The sequence below is a fragment of the Talpa europaea genome (assembly GCF_964194135.1).
Source record: "Talpa europaea genome assembly, chromosome: 9".
In the NCBI taxonomy this organism is placed as follows: Eukaryota; Metazoa; Chordata; class Mammalia; order Eulipotyphla; family Talpidae; genus Talpa; species Talpa europaea.
In genome coordinates, this window is record NC_140076.1 from 59816569 (window position 1) to 59836431 (window position 19863).

At 37.0% G+C, this 19863-nt stretch overlaps 1 protein-coding gene across 6 annotated transcripts in view; it reads right to left on the reverse strand.

The window, feature by feature from the left end:
- Positions 1-19863, reverse strand: part of PATJ (PATJ crumbs cell polarity complex component) — a gene marked incomplete at both ends in the record, with an annotated part of 267283 nt that overhangs the window by 157969 nt on the left and 89451 nt on the right. For all 6 annotated transcript variants that reach the window (XM_084244370.1, XM_084244373.1, XM_084244372.1 and 3 more), the window contains 4 exons: positions 1844-1954; positions 6300-6477; positions 7747-7818; positions 16878-17049. In XM_084244370.1, the coding sequence (XP_084100496.1) occupies positions 1844-1954; positions 6300-6477; positions 7747-7818; positions 16878-17049 (533 nt within the window). The remainder of the gene's footprint in view (positions 1-1843; positions 1955-6299; positions 6478-7746; positions 7819-16877; positions 17050-19863) is intronic.

Sequence of the window (19863 nt, forward strand, 5' to 3'; positions counted from 1 at the left end):
TTAGAAATCATTTACTGCTAAAAAATGGAACAAGTCATAGACATAGTAATTAATATCATCAATGGAATAGACTCCCTTGGCTAGACCCACAGAAAGTTCAATGCTTGCTGAGCTAAAGGCACAAGGTGGCAGTCTGTCCTACAGCATGGGGGACACACAGGGCACCATCCAAAGAGATTCTTTTTCTGAACGACTGCAAGAAATTGCACCATTCGTGTCATTCAAGTGAAAATTGCCACCTCAGCTCACCAGCAGAGGCTGAATAGAAAGTTTGTCCTTTTTGGTTGACTTTACAACCTATTTAAATACTTTGACTATTTTTCGGTAAGGCATTCACAAGTGGTCGCATAATATATAATCTGTTTGGCTCATTCCAGCTCAAAACTATTTCTTTGGAAGTATCACTTGGCAAAGGAATAATCTGGCTGACGTCCTTATTGAATTCAGTTTCTAGAAATAAAAGTAATGGCCTCAACTACTTTCTCATTATTAGGAGATAAAAATCGGATTCCAGAAATTCTTTAATATAAAATTGTATGAAAATAAGAAGACTTTATGCAGTTCACCTCTGTCAGTTAGACTTGATGGTGGAAGCAGAGTGCTAAGGGAAATGTACACACAGCAGAGCACTTGCTGCCAGGAGAGGGCCAGCTGGGCCTACTATGTGCAGACAGGTTATTAGTAAGGCCCTTGTCACTGGGCAGCCAAACATCTGTTCGCCCACTTTGCTAATATTACTTTCTGTATACCTTGACATATAAAAAGTTGAAAAATACTGCATTACTATATAGAACAGCAATTTTTGAAAAATATGCAGTTTTTCTGCTGTTCAGGAGTGTCAATGTTTTCAGCAGCTGTTTTCCATTACAAAACAAAGAGAAATAAATATTGCTTCCAGTTACAGGGCTTAAGGATAACATTACTGGAGCACATTGGAATACAAAATATACATCCTGCCACTAACATCTGTGTATCAGAGTTCCAGTTCCATATCTAAAAAGTACTTTATAACAGAAATGAAAAATGATTTAATATTGCTATTTTTGAATTCAGAATCTCCAACAGAACATGCTACAATGCATATTTACTTTTATACATGCTTTAATAAGCATATACAATATTTGGGCCTCCCTGGTGGCGCAGCGGTTGAGTGCTGGGCTGCAAAGCTGCCCGCAGCCTCAGCAGCTCTGGTTCATTCCCGGCCAGCTGGCGAGGGTCCCACATGGCGCGCAGACCTCTCCTGCGGCGCCCGCTGCTCGCCTCAGCAGTGTATTTCGTCAGTCTGCCTGTTCTGTTCCCAGCTCTGTCTCTGGTGAGTTCTCTCACCCTCCCACACTTCTGACTGTACCCAGTGCTTGTATAAATAAATAAATAAATAAATCTTAAAAAAAAAAAAAGCATATATAATCTTTGACAGTAACTCTAGAATATTTCTATATGTGATTCTCTTTATATTTAAAGTATTTTATAAGCAAAATAACTGGTTCATGAAAGTAAAGAAACTTACCTCCAAGATAGCAAAGCTGGTAAATAGGGAATCAAAGAATCCAAATAGATTTGATTCCACAGTCTGTAACTTAAATCAGTGTACATTGGAATGACTTCAATTTGAGTAGGAAATCAAAATCAGATTAAAAAAGGGAAATGGACATTAATAACTAAATCTTGATGAAGCTGATTCTTTGCCTAGGTAATAATAATGTAACAGTGAAATTATGTGGAGAAAAAACATGGCCAAAAAATGCCTCAAAAAAACAAAACAAAACAAAACATGAGGCAAAAGCTTGATCCACAGGTATAGAGAATATTTTCAAACATTTTGAAAATGCCAAGTAAAGCTTACTCTTGGGGTGGATGACAAGCTCTGGACGACGAATACCACAGGGTTTCCTGCATTCTTTATGGCCTCAACTGCGTCTTTGTGTGAGGCATTCTGCAAGTCTACTCCAGACACCTAAAAAGCAGAAGTAATTGTTTTCAATTAGAAAGTCAGCATGTATTGTGGATAGGTTAATTCAAAATTCAGGTGGATTATCTAGTTTTGAGAACAGCCAAAGTCTAATGAATTAGACCAAAATCAAATAAATAAATAGACTGATAGATAGATAAATAAATAAGAAAGATTGTTCCATAAAAAGCTTTGCTATTTTAGGAAACCATGTCTAAGGAAAATAATAGTTTACCTTTAGAAAAAGTAGTTATGACCCTATCTTAACAATAACCCTGGTTAAATACATTTATCCAAAACATCTCATTCAGTAACAGAACCTTAAGAAGCTCTGAGCTTGCCACTAATATAGTACATAACTCTGAGTGGGGGCAAAAGAGGTAGGAATCTCTCTGGACTCTTCTCTCAGACTGAAAAGAATGATATTTTAAGCAAATCATCCATTATTACAATTGGGTAGTTAAACACTTCTCAAATTCTGTTCAAAAAGAAAGTATGGAACAACCACAGTATCTTTTGAAAGTGTTCTGTGTTAAAAAAATTGGGTTAATGTAAACCGTTCCTTATACCAATCTCAGAAAACCTAATTTGCGAACAGATTCATAATCTCCTTGAACATTCTCCATTTATCACACATATTTAAAAGAACCAATTTCTCAAAAACAATAATGAAATAGGTAAGTGTTGGGGGTGGCTTACTGTCAGCAGATAGTGACAATTTGTGAATATCACTTTGGCATAAGGGGACTGAAGAAATGGTAATTTAAGTGGAGATAGATGTGGGATCAAAATTGGTTCAGTTTTTAAGATGGGAGATATCAACCACAGCAATAACAATGCAGTGGAGAGGAGATGATAGAAAGAAAAGTGACAACTAAAAAAGCAATAATTGGATAGTGAAGAGGGAATGACATACTACACAGATTGGCTTTAGAGAGAAACACAAATAGTTCATTTGTTGTTATAGATAGTTAGAAATAAGATCTGTTATGCAGTGGAAAGCACAATCCTTTCGATTGCTTCTATTTTCTCAATGAACAAAGAAACACAGACAATGAACTGAGATTAAGACTAAGGTACAGGAAGTTTGAAATAGTTACCTATCCAAGTAGGAGAAGGAAGTCTCTAGGGAACTATTACAGGTGTACAGGGCAGAACTAAAGACTCACTTGAGTTGGGGAGCCATGAATTTAAAATGAAAGCAAGTAGCATAGCCGGCTATTTCCTTCAGTCATGTCAGAGACCCCAAATAAGCAAAGAGGTGCATTAACAAGAATGTGGGTTCTCCCAGCAAGTTCAATGAACAGAAAGATAATCAAAGAGTTGGAAGAGGATGTAAGGGAGTGATGTGAATGATTAATCCCTGAATCTGTTTAGAGTGATGAGGAGTGAAACTGAAGGACAGAGACATGATAGGGACCCAATGTATTAGGGATTTAAAGACAGTTAAGTCTAAAGTACAGTGAATGAGGGGTAGCAGAGAGGTGAGGTTGATGAGGGAGATAAAGCCACAATCTGCAAGGTCCAAAAGGCCATGGTAAGTATTTATACTTTTTTTCCTAATAGACATCCAATTACAAAGCTTAATGCTCTGTAATTTTCCCATCTGAATTGAATGAGGATTTGGAAAATAGTAAATAAGTAAAATATAGTAATAACTTAAAATGAAGCTATGGGGCTTGATGGACTATAGTGGAAGATTATTGGTGTTATGGTTCTGGCTGTGGTGTGATAATTCACATATGTAGTGGTGTGAATTTATAACCCTAGAATATATTATATTTTTTTTCTTGTAAACCAATGTTACCTCAGTAAACATTAGCAACAAAAAAAGAAAGCTGCCTGTGGCTTGATGAATCTTATCAATGACTAATCCTCAAAATATTCAACTGAGAAAAAGAAGTAGAGGCTATATGAGAGTAGATCTAGAAACACACAAACAAATGAGTACATGCATAATTGGTGAAATGTGAGTAAGATTTAAGAATTGTGCCAATAGCAGCATTTTGGTATTGTGTCAAATTGTGTTAAGACTGGGGAAGGCTAAGAGAAGGTACAGGGGACTGCCTCATAAAGTTCTTTGCTATTTCCTATGAATCTATAACTACAGCTAAGTCTTCACTTAATGTCATTGATAGGTTCTTAGAAATTGTAACTTTAAGTGATAAAATTGATTTTACCACAGATATTACCACTCTTAATATAATTAAGAGTTAAGTACCTAGGGCATATTTTTGGCCACAAAAACATCACCAAACTTCTAAATAAAAGACCTCAAACACTTCTAATATTAATAATGAGTAATGATTGTTACTCATATATTTCCCAACCTACTTACTCTAGTTCAGGTTGCAGGTGGCCAGAGCTGATCCTGGCAGCTCAGGGAGCGAAGAAAGATCCTGGACAGGATGCCTTTCTATTGTAGAGCCACTCAGGCCCACACCCACTCAGACTATGACAATTTATATGTTCCAAGGAGCCTTACATGTGCACCTTTGGGATTTGGGAGAAAAGAAGAGTATCCCCACAGACTTGGGGAGAACGTGCAAACTTCACATAGAACATGGACCCTGCTGGAAATTCATTACTTTTTTGCCTATGAATGTTATAACAAAATGACACTGAAAAAATGTTATTCAAGGACCTACTATATTTCAAAATTGAAAGTTAATAAGAGATAAAATAAAACAGATATTTCAAAACTGAGTTCAAGTATATCTGTAATCATGATACAAAATAATTTATGTCACTTACTATATGAAGACTATCAATTCAGATTAAAAAACCAAATGCAGCTATATGTTGCTTACAAAAAAATGACTCAAACAACCTGACAGATAAGGGTGAAAATGAAGGAATGAAAATAACCATGTATCATGCAAGCAGTACATTAGAAACCAGAGTAATCCTTATAAAAAATGTGTTCATAGTTCTCTAATGGATTTTCACTGCATTCAGAGTAAGCAACCATCCAGGCTCTACATGATGTGATTTCCCATTACATTTCGTCTTTTCCTCTTTCACCCTCTCTTTTTTGTGTGTACACTATTAATGCCAGACTTCTTTCTGATCCTTGCACGTCTAGGAAACTTGCACTCCTAACTTTTGCACTTTAGTTCTCTTGGCCTGAAGGCTTCTTCTCTTATACATCCATCCATATGGTTTACACTCTTTCACTTCCCGAATATGTCCCAATATCACTTTCCAAAATAAATCTATTAATTGCAAACACCTGGCATTCTTCCTCCCTGCTTTATTTTTCTCCAGTTACTTATTACCATCTAACATTCTACTTATTACTTATTTTGTTTACTGTCTCTCTCCTACCATCATGTAAACACCCCAAGGGAAGGGATTTCTGATCATTTTCTTTCCTGCCACATCTCCATATATTTGTTGATTTCACAAACAAATATTACCTAAAAGTTAAGCAGTGAGTTTTATGCAATTCTTTGATTTAAGCCTGACAATGATGCTATTGATTTGAATTCCCATTTCTATTTTTTTTTTTTTTTGGAAATAGAGAATAAAGTGGTCTTCATAATTTGCCCAAGAACAAAGAGAAAATAATCTAGACTTCAACCCATGACCTCAGGACTCTTCAGTCCATCAGATCTAAATTTCACAACTGATGTTTAACATCAAGAAGCATGAATCAAGAACAAGCAGATTCTGTGATGGAAGAGATTCCACATGGTGTCATCCAATAACCCAATGCATAGAAATGTATCAGATTCAGACACCAGGACATTCTAAGAGTTTTGATGTGCCCTTAAAACTTCACTCTGGGGCCTCTCCTGGTGGCGCAATGGTTGAGCGCTGGATTGCGAGGCTGCCTGCAGCCTCTGCAGCGCCAGTCGATCTCCAGCTACCAGTGAGGGCAAAACACAACACAACACAACACAACACAACACAACACAAAAAACCTTCACTCTGCAAAGCGTCCCATAACAATGGATTCACCCCTTGTCCATGGAGTCTTCAACTCCAGGTCAACTTTAGAATGATAAGCATGGCTATCTCACTAATACATAGTTATAAAATTCAGAGCTTGTTAAAAGAGAAGCATGAGAGAAGCATGAGAGAAGCATGAGGCCAACTATCTGCCTCATTTTGTTAAATTATAAAATTGAGTTTTTTTTTCAGTCTGCTAAGACTTTTTGTTATATCTTTGTATGCTACCATCCAACTTCAGAGTCTCATAAAATTGTGCAAACAAGGTACAGATTAAAGCATCTAAATAAAATACTCCCAGTGCATATTCATACACCCACATACATGAAGGAAGGAATTTGGGCTAAATGATTATTTTACTGTCTTACAGAATATTTCAAAGAAATACATCATTTACCTCAAGAATTTTATCTCCAGTTTTGAGAGCGTTTGTTTTTCCTGCTGGACTATCTTCTAAAACTTGTTTGATAAATATACCTTTAAGCTCCTCTCCATTCTTGAGGCGTTTGATAACAGTTTGACCACCAACAATACTAATGCCAAGAGACACATCAGATTCTCTAAAAATCTCGACACTGCAAGAGAAAAAAAATCAAAATTTACTCAATTTTTTGGATTATCACTGTTTTGATTTGTGTTATATCTTTGTGATTTATACTTTAAATATATTTTTTAGATGTATTTTTATAAGTGTTATAGAAATTATACTTAGTTCCAAAATGATATCATCAATAATTCATGGCATATGTGAAAGTTTAAATTCTAAAAAAGGTAGATTTCTAAAGTAATAAATATGAACCTCACAATTCAGAAATATAGCTAGGCCTTGAAGATCCTATCTCCTGCCACAATATATTTCCTATGATTCATTCTTTCTATTTACATTGGTAATAGTAAAGAATGGATTAAGAAAAAATAAAAAAAGTGAAAAATCAAGAAGCCACCTCTATCATTTGGCAATCAGCACAGACTTTCAGAATAAGATAAATCTGCCACTGAGAGCCTCCTTGCCCACCATGCTGTTCCCAGTCAGCAGGTTTTAACTTGTGGTTCTTTAAGTAGAGGACAGTTTTTATCTTATCCTAAAGGTGGAAGCTTCCTACCTCCACATCATTTTAGAAAAGAAAGTATACAATAAAACTTGCCATTCAAAACATAATGGATTTGTCCTTGCACAAGTGTGGCCAATTATTAACTCACACTGTAAAAAAGCTGCTCAGAAAACAGTTCCTCAGTTTTTAAGACAAAACTTGGATGTGCAAGGAAAAAAAACAGTTTGAGTAGGTGTGATGGAATTATTAATGCATGAAGACTAGAAAGTGGGGCTAAGGAAGACCTCCATAACCTTCATAAAATGTAGATCTGGTGAGTACTTGAAGCTACAACAATATCCAGGAGCAATGGGCCCAACACATTCTGCTAGCTCAAACAAAGCACAAGCTTGGGCTACACATGCAGGAAGCTAGAGATAAATTGATAGAAACCACAACCACCATTATTTACAAAAAGAAAGCAGCTTTACCAAACACTAGGCAGCCCCACTTGAATGGGTGAGTGATGCAATGATAAAAGATACTTGCTCATGACTTACTATCATAGATGGACGTCATAAGTTGCTTTCTCTGAAAGAGCATGATGAAGATTTTCCTAATATTGGTTATAGTTGTTTTTGCCTGACTAAACATCTTTAGATAAGACAAAATGAAACTAAAATTTAGATCAGCCCAAATGTGCATGATTGCAATTTCTCAACCAGTAGAGAATGACTGATGACACCATTACATTAAAAAAGAGCAACCATTTGTGTTCTCCAACTGAGGAAACCAATAGCGTCATTAACGTACATTCTTGGTGGACCCCAGTGGCTGAAGTTTGGAGTTTCTTCTCCTTCACCTTCTTCTCTCTCGGGTAACTCACTGAGGAGAAAGAAAAACAAAAACACACACATATAATTTATGACACAGTCTTAATATTGAAGGTTCTTAGAAAATTAATACATTGCACAATCTATATGTAGTTAAATAGTTCTTAATTTTCAATAAATGCAAAAATATTTTCATCAATACTTAACTGTACATAGAAAGCAAAAATATATTGCTTTAATGTTCAACTCAACAAATATCTATTCAGCACCAGAAAATAAATCATAGATATACATTGTAAAATCATAGATGTATATTGTAAAAAGTTAAAAACATTTTATTGGTGACACTCTAGATGCTATTTTCTAAAAAAAAAATCTGTATTTGATTTGTATGATTTCATATTTGTTCCTGTCAATTTATAAAATATATTCCTTAAAATCTGATATTAATTGGCTGTCCAGTATCAACTGACATAAACAACTGAAATTATGAAATAGTAAGCCTGATCCTTCTTTCTAGATTTTTCTGTCACTCTAATCTGAAATGATTCCTGTCTTTTGTACCCCATGATATTTAGTGTATAAAGCACTTTCCAGTTTATAGAAAAATTCATTTACATTATGTAATGTGTTTCACCCACCTACTCCCACCATAGTTTCATCCAATATTTTTTTTTTTTATAGAGGCATGCTTTATTTATTTGTTTGCTGGTTTGTTTGTTTTGTTTATACATGCACTGGGTACAGTCAGAAGTGCGGGAGGGTGAGAGAATTCACCAGAGCCAGAGCGGGGAGCAGAGCAGGCAGAAGGACCGAAGTACACTGCTGAGGGGAGCAGCGGGCGGCAGGAGAGGTCTGCGCGCCATGTGGGACCCTCCTCCGGTGGCCGGGGAGCAGCCGGGGATTGAACCGGCGCCGCAGAGGCCGCGGGCAGCTTCGCAACCCAACGCTCAACCGCTGCGCCACCAGGGAGGCCCCCAATATTTACGTTAGTAAGGGACTGCTTAACTGGATTTACAGAGCAGTAAGTTATAAAAGCAAGGCTATCGAAGAGGATAGGGACATTAGTACATCTTCCTGAGAGAAATAATCTTAGCTCTTCTAACTTGCACCATGAAAAGGGTCCCTGACCCTGGACCACCAAATGGAATAATCTGTGGATAGTGTAAATTCTTATTCTATGCCCCCAAAGTAGGTATGACTTTTTCCTTTGTATTTTCACAAAATCCCCATGAAGTAAGCACAGGTTATACTATGTTTTTCAAATGAGGAACTGAGTTCAGAGAAGACGGACACTCTGCAACCTCCCCACAGTATCCAGGCTCTGTTTTAGCAGGTGATTGTAGATGGGTGCCTAGATAGAAATAGAGATCATTAACATTTCACCCACTACCCAATAGCCCTGCCTTACTTACCCACTCTATTTTTTATGATTAAAACCATCGTGGCATTCAGGGAAAAGTGACTGGACAGATACTGGCCGGTTACTTATCAAATGTCCTCTCTCCTTTTTCCTTACCAACATCACCCCTTTTTTATTCCAGTTGGCACTCAGCCCAGCTTTAAAAAAAATTACATTTTCTGGACTTCTTTTTAGTTAATGGTAACTATGTGCCATGGCTCTGATCAATGATAAGGAAGCAAAAGTCCCTGAATGAGACTTTAGGAAAAGTCATTAAATGGAGAGAGAATCAGTTGGCAGGAACCCTTTACTCTAAGTTCTTCCCTTTCTTCTTTGCCTAGAAGGCAGAGATGATATCGACAGTGAAGCATCCATCTTAAAATCATAAGGCAACAGTAAGGACTTAAGCGGTATGTTAAAGACAGCAGAGTAGAAAGAAGATATTTCAGTCCCTGACAGACTACTTTTCTTTAGGACTTTTTACAAGAAAGGCATTAAGGAAAAAAAATACATGCATTTTTTTATTATGGCACATGTATATTATCATAGAAATTAAATTCTTCAATAAAAACATAGAATTCTATTTGGCTAACCTGGTGGGGGCAATGTTTATGAGCAGATGAATGCAATCTCTACATGATACATCCATGGTTTCACCAATTTAAATATAATCTTCATTACTCTTCATAACCCTACCATAGATAATGGTTGCACATGCGAACATATTTATTATGTTCATAGCACAAACTTTCATATTTTGATTAGCCTCTGTAATAATAGCAAGGATTAAATGAAATATGACTGGCATTTAACTGTGGCTCAACAAATACTCATTTCCTTTACAATTTATTCACTTGAATTTACATTAAAAATTTCCCCAATATTACACCCTTCATCATTTTTACTTAATAACATCTTAATAGAGAGTAGTATTGATGTAATTTATCTGCTATCCCAATAGATGACACACTTAGAGTACATCATGATTTTTTGACTACTGTTGCAAGGAACACCTTTATGCTTTGCTATGTTTTAGATTTCTCCTTTAAATAAATGTTAATTGAAGAGTAGGAACTAAATGCCAAGGTTTTTTCCTTTCCATTTTCCTTATACCCCTAAATTGTGATAGATGTAATAATAAGAAGGAAATTTGGTCTTTGTCTTTTGTTTCTGATATAAGAACTTTAGAGCTTCTAAAATGCTTGGAATTTCCCAAATGCTATTCATAACAAGCCCCTTCTATCATACCTGAGCATATGCTAAGAACGTGACTGTAGGTAGTGCCTAGATAGCTTCATGATAGAGGTTGATTGTCAGAGAAACCATCTTGTGATTAGTTAGAACTTGCTACCCACCCTCACCATCTAAGAAGGGAAAGAGGGCTAGAGATTGAGTTCAATCACCAATGGCCAATTATGTAATCAATCATACTTACAGAAAGAAACCTCCACAAAACCCCTAAACCATATAGTACAGATTGCCTTCAGGTTGGAGTACATATAAGGTGCTGGGGGGTGATGTTGTGGTGGGGGACAGGGTGATGGTACCCTCAGAGAAGGCATGGAAACCCTGAGCACTGTACCTAGCCCCATACCTTGGCCTCTGTATGTCTTCCATTTGCCTAGTCCTGCATTGAATCCTTAATAAATAACCGGTAGCTATAAATAAAGCATTTCCTGAGTTCTGCGAGTCACACTTGGAAATCAGCAAACCTGAAAAAGGGTCATGGCAACACCCAAAGTATAGCTAGTTGGTCAGAAATACAATTGGCAAACTGGGATTTGTGACTGGTACCTGAAATCAGGACAGTCTTGTGGGACTAAGCCCTTGGGGTTGGGGCTAATTCCGAGCAGTGGCAGAATTGTGGGGCACGTGGTTAGTGTCTAGAGAATCAGAGAACTGGTTGATGGGTGAAGAAAAACAACTTATACATTTGTATCAGTAGCGTTGTAAGTAAAAACAGTGCATGAAAGGCATTAAGAAAAAAAAATACATGTTTTTTTTTTATTATGGCACGTGTATATTATCATAGGAATTAAATTCTTCAATAAAAACACAGAATGGAAACTCTAACTTAGCATGGACTATTGCTTTTCTATTTAAAAATAAAACCCTAAAATTTCCTAACTGCTGACTTTCATATACAACTTAAGACAATGGGAGATAGCACCAACTACAATATGGACATTTTAGTTTTCTTTGATAAAATTTGTAACAAAAGGATTATCCAATAGGAAGAATATCACTGGCTTTTTCAAAGCATATCTTTCTTTAGGAAGTTGGTATAAATTTATTTCAGTTGTGTTAATTCAAACCTAAAGAGAAATATCTTTAGAATAACTTATCTAACTAGTGTAATTGCTTTTGGAAATATAGCCATCGGAGAGGATAACTATATAAACTAAAGCAGTCACCTTACATTGATGAATGCAACCTTTTAACCCAAATTAAAATTTAACTGAGAAGGTAAAATACTTTTACTACACTCTTAATATGGAAATTTGGCAAACATGTGAAATTTAACAAAGGGTTTCTAACCTCAGATTTTATAAGTTTTACTGTGCTTAAACATGGTCAATAGCTCAGAATCAGAAATTTTAAAACAACTGAGCTTTTGCCTCTTACTCAGGGTTTTATAAGCAATTTTTCCCTAAAGGAACTAACCATCAAATAGAAACATTTTTTAAAAATAAATTTCAGACCTTGTAACAAATGCCCAAAGTTATCATTCTTTATAGATTTTAAAGCAAAGAAGGTGTGCTCCACAAACAAACAAAAGGATATTAATAATAAGAGAATCATGATATCCAATCTCTTTGTGAATAAAACTGTCAAATTCATTCATACATAATTCATACAAAAATTGTAAGACTCCAAATAGGTAAGATGACCTTTCTTTTTGAATGTATCTTATATAACATTTTTACATATAAAGTGACTCTAGTAGACTGAGCCCCTTAAAAAGATGTGAGCAGGGAAAGTTCTAGTTAAAACTAGCGCATTTGAGGGTTTTTTTTTTTTTCCTTTTTAAATACAGATTCCATGCAGCAATTTTGGTAACACACCACAAGGAATATGAACATTTGGAACTGAAAAGAAATGGGCACTAGTGTTTTCCAAACTAGCAGAGTTACTTCTACAGATGGTACCTTATGATTTTGAAGTTGCAAAGCAACTAGGTCACAGCACTATCTGTAAAGAATTCAGTATTCCCTTAAAGTTTAGAATGACACAGGCATGGTGCTGAGGAAAGAACAAAAAAGTACCTACTATATGATTCCATTTATATGAATTCTAGAGCAGGAAAAGTAATTTACAGGGTTAGAAGTCACAGTAGTTGCCTGGAGCAAGACCACACACAGAGGTATGGGTGAACTTTCTGGGGTGGTAGAAATATTCAAGATCTTGATTGGAATGTTGGCAACACGAATTTATACATATTTATCAAATTAAACAAAGTATCCCTTAAAATTTAGGCATCTTAATAATAAATAATAGGATTAAAAATGAAAAGAGTAAAGTTGCTTCCTTAGGTCAACTTTACGTCTCTTTCAGCTTTCTGTATATCCTAGACTAGTCATCTAATTAGTGTAATATTCCTGTGCATCTCCCACCCTAATTTTTCACATTTGTCTTTATCTGCAGAGTGGACCAAGCTGCAATAGCACTTGTAAAACCTAGAAAGTGTCACCTACGTGATGCCACAAACTCTCTGGAAACTTTCCCTTTCCCTTCCACTCACATATTCTAGAGCAGTTCTCTACCAATTGCACATGTTTGTTTTCTCCCATACACTCAACCTCCTACAAATGTTCTGAATTTACAACTAATTTTTGGCAGTTGGACTCAAAGGTAAATGGATTAGATATCTAGTATTTATTTGGAAGGCACTAAATGCCAAACATTGTATTGGGGGCTTAAAATATAAAATTAACTCATTTAATTCTTTCCCCATTTAAAGTCCTTTCTCTAATCCTTTTCTCCGTGACACCCTAGCTCCTATTTCATCTCCTACTATTCATAACAAAATATCCAATATCTAACAGTATTTCTTTTTATTTGCATCCTATTCTATCTACAATATGATTTTTTTTTTAATACAATCTTTTATCTCAAGTTCATCATCTTTCCAGGCTTTGGCCTCTGACACTTTCCTTGTTTTACTTACTCTAAGTTGATCCTACCATATTACTTAAAAAAGATCTACAACCTCCTTAAGAATTTTAATAAAGGGCCTCCCCGGTGGCGCAGTGGTTGAGCACTGGGTTGCGAAGCTGCCCGCAGCCCCTGCAGCGCTGGTTCGATCCCCGGCGCTCCACGGCCACCAGAGGAGGGTCCCGCATGGCGCGCAGACCTCTCCTGCCGCCCACTGCTCCCCTCAGCAGTGTACTTCAGTCCTTCTGCCTGCTCTGCTCCCTGCTCTGGCTCTGGTGAATTCTCGCACCCTCCCACGCTTCTGACTGTACCCAGTGCTTGTATAAATAAATAAATAAAATAAAATAAATCTTTTAAAAAAAAAAAGAATTTTAATAAAATCAGCAACAATGAATGACCATAGGCATTATGACAGTTTATCACTGTCAACCAGCATCACTGCCAGCCTTTCATTAAACATTTATCATGTTCAGGGCATTAGGGAAGTCCTTTATATTCACTCACTTAAAACTACAGAAAAACTTACTTTATAAGTGAGGAAACAGGAATACAAGGAAAGCCCTATCAAGGTCATGTAGCTGTTAATAAAGAGGGAAGATGTGAACAGCATGCACCATATATCTGTCCTGTAGATCTGCTATAATCTGAGCATCCCTATGTCTCCCAGGATGAACACCCACATGTCTTCAGGCAGCAGGTAGTGATAGAGATGGATCAGAAAAAGACTAACACCAGGGTAATTCTGAAGTCATCTCAGGTGACCTTATGAAGAGCATGTACTCAGAACAAGATCACTTGGGTTCTTTCCAGAGTTACCTTACCCTGCCTGCACACAGTCCCCTTCCTAAAGAACTCCACTTTCAAGGTGTGTCTGACCTCTTAATACTAGTCCTGCCTCTAAAGATGAGAAGTTGGCTTGATGAAAAAGCACAATGCACACTAAATAATGCAACTGGGTCCAATACAAAAATTAATGCAAAGAAGAAACTCTAAAATACCATTTAGCACCACTTGACATCCCAATGATCTGAAAGACTGTCTTCCAAGGGAATCTGTGCATTACTCAAGAAGGGTCCAGAGAGCCAATAAATACCCACCTATGAACCTAACTCCACAGAGCATACTCTGAAAGACTAAACACGGGGTATGATTTACAGGAACTCTTGTACAACTTGAGATTTAAATGATAGCAAGCCAAAAAAAACCACTCAAATGCAAGTGATCTCCTAAGACAAGGATTAGGTTGGAGTCCTTAAATGTCCATGCTGGATGAGAAATTAGCTTGGAGTATTCCTATTTGGAGAAAAAGCTTATGGGATGGCTTTTTCTCTGAAGATGGAAGAAAAGTAATTTGACCACATGAAAAGTCATAAAACATGTTTCAAACTCTTCTAGTCCTTCTACTTCCAGACATCTCTCCTAAAGAAACAATGTACTGCTTGCTCAACACTGCTTTCCTCTGGGAGCTGATTAGATGGCTCACACCAGGACCAAGCCTGTCAGTACCTCTCTCTGTGCACTGCTCCAGCACTGCTGGGTGAAAAGCCAACAGGCTCCTTCAAGTAGCTGAACCTATCTGTCTTTCTTTCCACTCAGAGATGAAGAGGTACACAGAACAACTTTTTATGAAGTTTCTATTTAAAACTCTAGGAAAGGTCATAGGTTGCTGGACAAAGTGATAACATGTAAGTCTAAGACACTTCATATATCAACACAGAATCATCTTGTACTATGGTTTTAATAATAATTAAAAAAAACACGAACATTAAGGAAAATTAATTCCACCTGTCTCTCTCTCCCATTCTGCTGTTCACTTCTACTTTCCTACACTCACAGTGCTCTACACCTCTAGTTTTTCTTTCAGATGTACTGCCATTTCCATACCCTTCCCTGAAGGCCTGCCCAGCCAAACTTCCCAGCATGCTCAGTGGAATCTTGAACTGTAAACACTCCACCCTATGCCCTAACCTCTTCACTCACTATTCCTTCCACTGCCTCTGTTCTCTCAAGAGTTTCTGGTTCTCTGTCATGGATACCCCACTCAGGTATGATGTCATGGATACCACGCTCAGGGAGATGCTCATTGCCCCACTCTCTGGGAAGTGGGAAGGGCACCAGCATTTTTCTAAACTCCCTTTCACCATTAAGTCATTACTCTCCTACCTTTTCTTCAAAAGCGAATTTTCACTTAGACACCTCTCCTTTAATGCCCACCCTTTTTTGGCCTTCCATTACTCCTAATCAGTAACCTTTCTCCTAAATAGGCCCCACCCCCCAAAAAAAAAATCAAGGTTATTGGGCAAGCACCCCTTGGGATTTCAGGCTCCAAGGTACAAAGAGCATCTACATTTGGACTTTGCTTTCAATGCTGCTACCTGTTTCTAGGAGAAGGACTTTCTCCTACTAACCTACCAAAGTTAATCTTTCCTTTGCACAGTGTCCTCTTCTCCTCCATCCTTCCATTCTTTCCAGGTACTATATTTAATCACTCTCTTTCTAGCATCTACATATTCCTTTCCAGAAAGATACACACACACACACACACACACACACACACACACACACAGAGCTCCCCCTTGTCACAATCCAACAATACCATAAAACACCCTCCAGTTGTCTAGGTAATATGCATTCTATCGGCTTCTTTTCATGACCAGGATTCTCTAAAAATCAGTGCATTCTTACTGCGGCTGTTTCTGACCTTCTGCTCAGTTCTCAGTCTACCGCTACTCCCTGATTTCCCACATTAATGAAACTGTTGTGTGTTTTCCAAGAGCAACCACATGAATCCCATGAAAACTTTTCCACCTTATCTACCTGAAGACTCTGCAGCAGTAATAACACTTCTGTTGAAATGCTCTCTTTCCTTGATTTCTAAGCAAGCTTCTAGTTTATCGGTTTTCTTCTATTCTTTGTTCACTCCACTTCGCTATTTTCATCTTCCTTTCATACCTTTAATATTGTTGCTTTGAAGAATTCCAGTTTGTTCTTATTTGAACTTTATCTGGATGACTATTCAAGTCCAGGAGTTTATCTACACAGTTATCCATGTTAGGAGACACCTTAACATTAATCCCCAGAATCAAGTCTCTAATTGCGTTCACTCTGTTTTGTTATGGATATGCTGACCCTCAACTTGTCCTAAGCTGAACTCATCATTTTCCCTTCCAATCTGTTCATGTTCCTATAATCAATGAATTAATGGTCTCATTATCCACCTACTTTCTAGGAACAAGAGTCATTCTCAGCTACTCCCACTCACTCCCAAGATGTTATCAGTCACCAAGTACTTCTTACTTGAATTAAACTCTTAATTAACATCCCATTCTTCATACAAATACCCCATGTAATCCATTTGCATATGACTACAAATATAAAATTGTATATATTTCAATTGTTTGAAATTTTCATAGTAACTATCTAATAAGGTGGGATTTATTTATAATGTTTTTCTATATTCTCCAAATGTTCTGCCATAATTATTCCTTTTATTTTTATAGAAGTAAAAAGAAAGTGTTTTTATAATGTGATAACAAAGAGAAATGATAGCATACCATGCATCAGCGGCATATCTAGAAGATAACATTCCTGTGTATGCTGAAGTCCTGGAAACCTGAGTTCTGGGAAGCTGGTATAAAGGCAAGTCCTCTTGCTCCCTTCTTTGAGCCACAGCAGGAAGTTCAACAAGCAGGTCGGAACCTTGGATATCATTTGGAGACAGCATGCCTAAACAGTAAAACCAGCTGATAGTGAATGCCAGATGTTTTCATTCATCACTTCTCCTTCACAAATAGTTATGCACATCTACTATGAGCAGGTCCTATCCAAGCAGAAGACTTACTTATATTAAACTACAGTATATTATAAAGAAGAATATATTATAATTTAGCTATAATAAATAATAACTATAATTAGTTAAAGTACAGTAAACTAAAGTAAACTATTTAGTCTCAGATGATGATCATTATGTGAAAATGAAGCCAGGAAGGAAGCTAGGGCTCGCTTAGGAGAGAGTTACAATTTTAAGTGTGGACTCATTGAAAAGATGTTATTTTAGAAAGATGAATATCTTATCAAAAGTATCCCTCTATGATAATATTCTAATCTCACAACAAATTTTCCTTTATCAAACTAAGTTGTCCCACTACAGGCACTTTGACATTTCACTGATTCAAAATAACAATTCCAAATAACAAAAAACTAAATGAACACACTTTGTTTACTGTGATCAAGTTGGTTACACTGTTGTATATTTGGCTTTATAAGTTTAAACTTCTCCAAAGTATGGAACTTCCAACCCTAGCCCCAGACCTCATGGGAGGGCAGAGGGGCTGGATTAGGTTTAACTGCCAATGGCAATAATTTAATCAATTGTGCCTATGTAAAGGATGGGGTTTGGAGGGCTTGCAGTTGGTGGACATATAGAGATATGGGAGAAAGATAGAACTGGGGAGGGCAAGGGACCTTGACCTATGCTTCTCTTCCATCTGCTTGTTCCTGAGTTATATCTTTTTAGAATAAACCTGTGATCTAGTAATAAATAAATAAATAAATAAATAAATAAATAAATAAATAAATAAATAAATGAATGAATGAATAAATGAATAAATAAATAAATAAAATAAACTTCTCCAAAGTATACTTTCACATGCTGCCACCATCAGTGCCTCAATAATCGTCTACCATGTTCCACTGGGTCCCCTCCTACCTTCACCCTCACCATCCATCTTCCTCTTCTGTCTCAGCTTTGTACTCAGATGTTAAGAGTTTATTATTGGTTTGGTACATTTTTAAAGGGACTATGTTTATAAATTTCTGATTTTTTTTTCACATTTGTTATCTCAGTTAATTCTCACATCAAACTGTGTGTTAATGAGAAAAGAAACTAGCAACTGTATTGCAGAGATGGAGAAACTCAGGTTAGTGAGTTATGCCAACTGGAACACACAAATGTACTGGACATGCCATCTGTGTCATTTTGCCATTCACTAAAACAAAGAATAACGAGGCAGAGCTGTGTACAGAATGGTGTGTACATGGCCAGAGACCAGCACCTATGCTGGACTAAATGCATTAATCACTCTTAGGCTACCACCCAGTATCCATTATATCTAATCCATTATATGTTCCATGCCAATCTTTGACATATTATACAAACAGAATGAATTATGCATCAAAAGCCTTTTTGAAATCCATAAATTTATGGTATACTTTGGAGAAACGGCTTATCAGGAAATTAGAAATGGTATCTAAGAGAAATAGATGTTCTTCTAAAATTTTTTCTGTGAGCATCACTTAAACTCTTTCATTTCTTCATATTGAACAAATTATCTCGTAAACTCACTGCTACTTCTGCTTTTCATCTTGTCTAGAAATTTTAGAATCAGGTTCAAATCAATTGGCAATGCAACAAAATCTGAAGATGGGGTGAGGTAAGGGAAGTCTCACTTGCCTTTCCCCTATTTCTACACAGCCTTCACTCCTATTCGCCAGGGCCTGTGTTCCTGCAGGCAGTCAAATCCATGTTGCCATCCCTCTGTCCCCGCTTTGCCTGTGTCTGTCTCCCTCACACTGAGGAGGAAGAAGACGTGGACAAAATTGCTGGCAGAAATGGCCTAAAATCAGAGTTTTAAGAATAGAGAACTGACTCTTTTAGAGTGAGTTCCCACCTAACTATACTGGTAAATGCAACCTGTAAATTATAGCACTGGGTTTCACAGGTTGCTGCAGTTTGTTTAAAACGTTTTGTTCCACGCTTTACTCAAAGGGTGCTCGCTTGCTCTACTGCCCTCCTTCTCCATGAACTCCTATTTGTGGGGTTGCTTAGGCACATACTTCTCATCTCTTACATGGCTTGACACAGTTAACACTTTACAGAGCTCTTTATCAAGTGTACCCAGTAGACCATAAAGCAAATCAAGTCCTCCAGGGTCTGTGCACTTGTTGGGTTACAGCCATTATAGAGCACAAAGCTTAGAAAAACAGAGACATCAAAAAACAATGTTCCCAATAAATGGAAGTTAATGCTTCCAGGAAAAAGTGGGGGTATTTTTAAAAGGTTTATAGTTAGTGAGGTGTATACATAGAATAGTGAGCAAAATGAAAACAAGAAGAATCCAAGTAGAGTGGAGATTGGGTGATTGTACCACTCGGCCACTGAAAACACAAAAGAAGTCAGGAGATGAGAGGTTGGATAAACACATGTGAACAGCATATCACTTTCTCATTCAACCCACTTTTCCTGAGCATGCACCATGATAACAGAGTAAGATACAAGCTGTTCCTTCCAGAGGCTTCATTAACAGTAAAAGTCTGTGCACCAGACTCTTAAGTACAAGAACAGAAATTCACCCAGGGCTCACTGGGGGCAGATTACAGGCAGGAGAAGTGAAAGGTTGGGATACAGAACTACTTTCTGTCTGACATCCTATGAAATCTTATGTGGCTAGATGCATTGCTGATTTGGAATTTATCTTGTCTATGTGACATGCTTAGTTATGCTAATTTACAGGTTTAGTTTCATAGCCTATGAAGAGTATC